Source organism: Vanderwaltozyma polyspora, genomic scaffold (assembly GCF_000150035.1).
Source record: "Vanderwaltozyma polyspora DSM 70294 KpolScaffold358 genomic scaffold, whole genome shotgun sequence".
Taxonomy (NCBI): Eukaryota; Fungi; Ascomycota; class Saccharomycetes; order Saccharomycetales; family Saccharomycetaceae; genus Vanderwaltozyma; species Vanderwaltozyma polyspora.
The window spans coordinates 18,714-26,258 of NW_001834561.1; the positions used below are offsets into that span (position 1 = coordinate 18,714).

A 7,545-nucleotide genomic window follows, 5' to 3' on the forward strand; every position below is an offset into this window, starting at 1 on the left:
ACAAGAAACTCACACAGAATGGACTACCATTAACATATCTATTCAATAAACTAAATATTCACCACTCACGCCGTATCAATCCAGGTAAAACAGCTATCACCCAGTTCAGCCGCCAGCACTCTGTCGCAACTCACGTCACAGTCAAAAGAAAAAAGAATTGATCTACACTTGGCTCCACCACACATCCACCCTCTGGCGCTTGGGGTCTATTGTGTAACGCAGGTGCTGACACCAGGTTCTAGCAAATGATGTGAAAGGATGGAGGCGGTAGCATTCATTGGGCTTATAACGACATATTATTAATGTGGTATTTGATGAATTTGTTGTTTGGGCGGTCTCGTGAATTTTTTAGGGTTGGGTTGTTGTAATATGGTTGACGTTAGCAGCTCGGTGACCATACTCAGCCCAGGTATTATCAATAACAGAGCTATGATTTAATTAGAATAATTAGATGAAGACTGTAAGATATATAAGGGGATAATTTTCTCTTTTAATAAAACTATCCATGCCCTTAATCTAATCCATATATATTAATGTATAATACAAATAAATATTATCTTCCAAATAAATATTATCTTCCAAATAATTTAATTTATGATAGCGGATCAACAAATGATCTTAAAATATTACTATACGTACCACAGCAAGAGGCTTGATCCCAAGGTTTTAGTGTCTAAGAGAGGCAGGTCCTCAAATTTGCAGGTGCTTTTCTCAATTTCTCTTAGATGATTTTCGATCAATTCAAGAATATTAAGTTTTGTAAACCAATTGTTAATTTCGTTTTTTAAAATCTTCAGGTCAACAATATAATTAAACAAAAGACCACAGAGATCTTTATATATTTAATACTACCGTATAGTTATTATAATAGTTAATTAACCTCATAGAGCTTATAACTAATAACCTTAAGTATTGACTTCTACGGCTTGTTTCCCTAGATAAATACTTAATACATTAATATTTAATATTCCCGACCAAACAATACAACCTCCTACACCATTGTATCTCCCACTCATTTTCAAACCAACCAAGTGGGTATTTACTGAAATCACAATCCCTTCTAAACTCCCATAACTATATGTGTAAAAGGATCATTAGGCACTAGGGTATATCGATGAAATTCAAGATTCTATTTTCTCCTACAGTAATCACAGATAATTATCTTGATGATGCAGTAGAAAAATATTTTTAATTAGTGATTATTGTCGTACTCATAAAAGCTATCAATATAACAACTAACAACAAAATGTATTATATTTATTTATTCCAAGCCTTCTATGAATCTTTAAGAAGGCTCATCTGGAACCAGTCCCAATGCTATCATACTGATTTAAGAATTACAGACAATACTACTATTGATATCGAAGGTCATTGAGTGAATGTAATCTCTCTCTATCAACTTTAGGAAGATCTTACTTTAACTTATTAAAAAAAGTTTGATAGATACTAGGAAAATATTATCCATAATTACCTGAAATAAGAAGTGTAGACAAGTTCATCTTTAATAACAATGTCAGAAATAGATATGAAGATAGGAAGAACGTAAAAAATTCTGTTCTAGATGCATTAATTTGGAACTCAGAAAGTAAGTACCACCAGAGATGGAATAATTTTCTATATACAATGACAAAAAAATATCGAAGTTTGTTACAATATGGTTAGCGTCAGAAGCACTGCAATGTTGGAATAAGAGCATAATCATCATAATCAGAATCTAATAAGCATAATTAGTCGAAGACCCTAGGTAATATAGTTCTATATAATACAAATATGTATTATCTTCCCAATAATATAGTTTATAATGACGGATCACCAAATGAATGACAACCTCGAAACTTTTAACAGCTCCTTCTAAGTTTTGAACCTGCCTCAGTAAACATTGTTATCATCTAAAATAGCAGTATTACCTCAAGATTCAGATAAATATGTTGTCATCGAAACAGTAATAGAGGGAGAAATAACCCTTAAGTTGTCAAAGGGGTGGCAAGATACTTGAATCCATGTTATTCCCTTCAAGATAGAATATTTTGAGAGATATTATATGATCATTAGTAATAATTGTACAATTTGTATAGAATGGGCTATTTCTGTGTCTTGTTTTTTTAAAAGGACTTTCGAGGTATGAAGAAAACAAGGAGATAAAATTTTATATCCTCTTCTCGTTATAATCTTCCTGTAATAATCTTCTTGTTATAATCTTCTACACAATTTTCATTGGGAAATAGTTATAAAGAATAATCTTCATTAGGAACGAAGTATATAACAAATATATTAATTGATGTAATGCCAATGAATTTAAATTCCACAGTACTCCAAGGAAACCTATTTTGAAAAGGCTATGTACTAGACATATTGAACTTATAAATATTATATTATTTATTTTTATTTTTTTATATTGAAGTTTAATAAATACAAAGAAGAAACAATAATTCAATAAATAACATATGGTGATCAGGGTCACTTTCCATAATTGAAATTTGAAGCCGAGAGTCCAAAAGGTATATCCTACCTAATATTTTATGGAAGGTATATTAACTCTTCTAGGTGATGAAATGTCAACATGTGCTGCAACATTGTCCAACAAGCTTAATCTAACAGTTACTCAACCAAACATGGTGAATATAGAAAATAATATATATTCATCTGTTTATTGACAATAGAAATTAAAAGAATTATGTAATAGATTTATATCATGATGATGAATAACAAGAATATTCAGCTTATAACAAGGGTATACCCTATTGAAGTTAGCTCAAGAAACATTTGCTTGTCGGAACATATAACATTAGTTGGTAAAGAATTTTGTGACCATTTAAAAATGTTCACGTGGTTAACCATGATCTTGTAAGGGGGTAGAGAAACTTTTTCCACGAGCTATTACCAACACTTCTCTGTCATTCATCTAAACGTTAAGAAAAGACATGGACAACCCTATACAGCCCTATCCTCTCACAGTTACTGCAGTTCTTTTATAGGATGGTGTGGTCTAGATTTATTCCGTTATAGCAATTAGGACTTAGTAATATAATTATTATAATATCTTATTAATATAATTGCTATGAGAACTCATATATATATATACTAATTACTTGAATTCAATAGAATTTTAACTCACTAATGTTAATTTTGCTATAATGTATTATACATTTACCAGGATGGTCTATAAATAATGAACAATATCCTTAGTAATTAAATGGACATGAATCAAATAATCATAGTTACCTGAACGACTCAGACCTCATCACCCAAACATTCCTTAGGGTTTCTTCGCAGAGATTGTCTTTCATTCTCCAGATCTCGGAATACGCTGATAGTTTCCGTTCCTTCGGCTAGATGTTTCCATTTCTTTCGAAATCGACCTTCTCTACGGGGAATGACATTGTAAGAATGCTGAAATAAATAAGAGGATGGAATTTAGATTATTACTAATGTTTATCAGTTACAATTTGTATATAAACTATGTTAATTTGATAGTATAAGTCAATATCCTATTTTCGAAAAGGTACTTTATATAAAAAAATAAAACAATAAAGGGAAATTAAAACAATATTCATCAACATAGTATTACATAATTATATTTCAAAAGCATGGTTCATCAAGGATATCAAACCAGTCCATTTAAGTGATACCGAACTTTTTCAATCAATGAACATTGATAAGTCAACAGTACTATATCAAGCTGTCATGCCTCCTTTGACAAGAATGAAAGCAGAACCTGATACCAAAAGTCGTAACAAAGAATGGGCGTACGAATATTACGATCAGAGATTGCAAAGGCCAGGTTCCCTGATTATTACTGAGGCTGTTTTGATATCTCCTGAAGCTGGCGGTTATGGATCTCCAGGTCTTTACACTGGTGACAAATTATGCGAGTGGAAAAAAATATTTTCTGTTATTCACAAGAACAACTCCTTTGTCTCTGTCCAATTGTACACTCTTGGCAAACAAGATTTTCCAAAATCCCTGGCAAGTGAAGGTTACAAATATGTTTCTGCTTCAGACAATATCTATATGAATGATGAAGTCAAGTTAGAAGCGTTGAAAGCAAGTAATCATCAACGTAGTTTAACTAAAGATAAGATCAAATTTTACTTAAAGAAATTTGAAATTGGTGCTAAGAATATCATAGCAACAAATGCTGGTGGTATGGAAATTCACAGTGCATTTGGCTACCTATTGAACCAATTCTTAGACCAAAAATCATACCAGAGAAGCGATGAATATGGAGGCTCAATATAAAACATAGTCAGATTTTTGTTCGAAGTTGTTGACACTCTGATCAAAGTTGTAGGTTCCGATAGAATTGGTATTAGAATATCTCCTTACGGTACTTTTGGTGAGATGTCCGGTACAGATTTAGATATCGTTGCTCAGTATGCTTATTTATTAGGTGAAATTGAAAAGTGAGCCAGGGAAGAAAATAGATTGGCTTACATCCATATAAGCAAACCAAGTGTAGACAATTCTTTTTTTCCTGAAGGTGGGGGTACTAATTTAATTGTCACTAATGAATTTTTGTATTACATCTGGAAAGGTCCTGTTAGTGCAGGTAATTTGGCCTTGCATCTTGATGTAGTTAGAGACCTTGTTAAGGATAGGGGAACTCTAGTCGCTTACGGAAGATTCTGAATTCCCAATCCAGATTTAGTCATTCGTATCGAGAAAAGTTCGCCTTTGAACATGTATGATAGAGATTCATTCTAGTCATTCACAAGAGAAGAGTATTTAGACTATCCAACCTACGAAGAAGCAATTAAGCAAGTTGTCTAAGAAGGTGAATTTTGCTTTTTAATCAATAATTGACTTTTTTTTGTAATATTTTTGATTTTCTCTATTAGGTTTTTACATTTTCAGCATTCCTCTTACAGATTAAATCTAATTAAACTTCAAATTTTGGAATGCTCGGTATATTAAACATTAATAGAATTTATTTTTCTGTTGTTACTATTTTGTTAGGATTATTATACAACATATCTAATTTTAACTTTACCATTAGGATATCTCAAAAACGTACAAGCTAAGCTACGTCTCCCGAACAAACCCTTTATGAAAAAGAGAATATTTATTCTTATTGAAGATTCTTTTATTCTTCCCCATAAAATAAGAGGCTTCAAGTTACTTTTCTTTAATACATGAGTTTCAAAGAACCATCGGCGGGTTTTTCCAAATGTTGATGGTAATAGTAGAAAGAATTTACTTATCTTATATCCAATCCAACCATCTCTGTGAACTCTACAGTAGGATAGTTATTAATTCGAAATGCATCACTTACCCAGATAATTGAATTACCATAATACGTTTTTTTGAACTGATTCAGCTTTCATAGATCAGCGACATTTTCCACGTTGGTTTAGCTTTCATTGAGAGGGTGACTAAATGAGTAATTCAATTTGAGATATACAAAAATGAAACTAATTTATTCATACAAAAATGTCAGATTTGCGATAGAAGTTCTAAGATAAAGTTCTATATTAAATTTATTATTGCTTGTCTATATGCATGTATATATATAATTTTAAAATTTCGATAATAATATAAAGTGTGCCTTAAATGTTGGAATATGGTTAGCATTAGAAGCATGAGACACCATAGTTGTGCGAGCTACCATAGTTGTGCGAGCTACCACAGTTATGCGAGCCATCACAGTTAGCTCAGACACCACAGTTATCATCTAATTAGGAAATTAGACAAAATCCTAAGTTATATAAAGGGATAGGTTTCTATCTTAATGAGACTATTCCTGGTCTTTATCTAATCTTTGTATAATACTATATAATATAATCAAGGATTAGCTTCCCAAAGATATAGTCTAACAATGGATCAACAAATAAACAATAATAGCTTTGAAATTGCCAACAGCACTTTCTCAGTTTGGAATCTGGGTCAACATTAAAAAATTAGATTAATAAAAAAGTTAAAGATAACTTTAATGAGCAAGTGATCCGCTATGATATTCTTCTTTAGTTACTGAAATTGGATTTACCACGCAAATGGGCCCCATATTTGTATATTAAAAATGGAATCAAAGAAACACCGATAGATAAAAATCCCAATATTGAGGATCCCCAACCAATTGGATATTTCTCACTCCCTAAATTATTATACATAGTTTGCCCAAATAATGGGAATCCAGCAGCAAATAATGCACGAAATAAACCATTCCCAGCAAAAACAGACGCTACATGCCTAGGATAACTCAAGGCCAAATATGAAAATGTGATTTGATAAATGTTAAATGTATTGATGTCAAATAATATTTCAGCTACCATTGGTAATATCCAATGAATCCCAGCGGTCCATCCAAAGAAAAACATAGATAATGGCAAAGTCCAACTGACAAACATTGCTAAAACCATCAGATCTTCTGGAACAAAGGTGTTGTTTTTAAATTTCGGTTTAATATATTTCTTTTCAAACAGCAAATATATTGCATACGATAGGACATCACCTACTTGAAACCCCATAAAAGACAAACCTAATTCTACTGGTGTAAAATTGTAGATACCTACAAACACAATTGGAAAAGCCTCAAAAAATAAATAAAATATTCCATAACACAGCGCTGTATATATATCGAAAGCCAAAATAATCGGTTCCCTTATAATTAGCTTAAATGGTTTTTTAATAGCATACGATATAAAAGATTTGAAATCCATGACTGATTCATTTTTTTCTGCCAATGCATAATATCTATTGTCACCAGTTTCCTTTCTTAACCTTCTGGCGCGACGTACCAAAATATTATCATGATGAGTTTCTGGAAAGAAAAATATCATCAAGATAAAGATTGCAGTACACATCCATAGCAATAGCCAAAAAATCCATCTCCATCCCTTAGCCTCGAGCATAGCCGCCCCCAATAATGGCGCCAATACTGGAGATGCAAAAGATCCAGCAGCCCATATAACTAGAAGGGTTGAAACGTTTTCTACAGAAATCATATCTGAAATAGTTGCGCCACCTGTCGCTAGGGATGGTGAACAAAATATTCCACTTAAGAAACGGATAACAACCATTCCACCCAAGTTATCAACTGTTGCTGTACCTATCTGAAGCATACAGAAACAAAAGAGTGTTATAATATAAATATTTTGACGGCCTAGTGTTGCAAATTCTGATAAAGGTGAAAAGAAAATTGGTCCTATGCCATAGCCTATTACATATACCGATAAGTTTAATGTTGCAGCAACATGGCCAATCTTAAATTCTTCTTGAATTGCATCTTGACCAGGTGTATATATCGAAGAGCCCATGTATGTAAACATAGTCAATAAAGTAATTTGGATCATCATGATGGCCTTTTTGGGTACTGACCAATTTAACGGCATATCTGGGTCATCGGGGCCATCCCAGTTTACTAAATATGGATCATGAGGATCTGCTTCTTCATCAGTCGAGTTCCTAATATTATCGAGGCATATTAAGGTAAATTGAGTGTGAGAATTAATTTCTACAGTTTTGTTGTCCTCTTTAAGTGTTTCACTGTAATTATCGGATGAAGTATGTTTAAAGTGTAATGTCTCTCGTATTCTTATTATATTCCAA

The 7,545-nt window shown here is 32.3% G+C and overlaps 1 protein-coding gene and 1 pseudogene across 1 annotated transcript; one reads left to right on the forward strand and one right to left on the reverse strand.

Annotated features, from left to right (window-relative positions):
* Nucleotides 1–3,645: 3,645 nt before the first annotated feature.
* Kpol_358p6pseudo lies at nucleotides 3,646–4,758 on the forward strand (annotated as a pseudogene).
* A 1,202-nt stretch (nucleotides 4,759–5,960) lies between these two features.
* On the reverse strand, nucleotides 5,961–7,328 carry Kpol_358p7 (MFS transporter; the record flags this gene model as incomplete). Its single annotated transcript, XM_001642597.1, has 1 exon — nucleotides 5,961–7,328. One exon carries the CDS (start codon nucleotides 7,326–7,328, stop codon nucleotides 5,961–5,963), a length of 1,368 nt encoding a protein of 455 aa, XP_001642647.1.
* Between the last annotated feature and the right edge of the window lie 217 nt (nucleotides 7,329–7,545).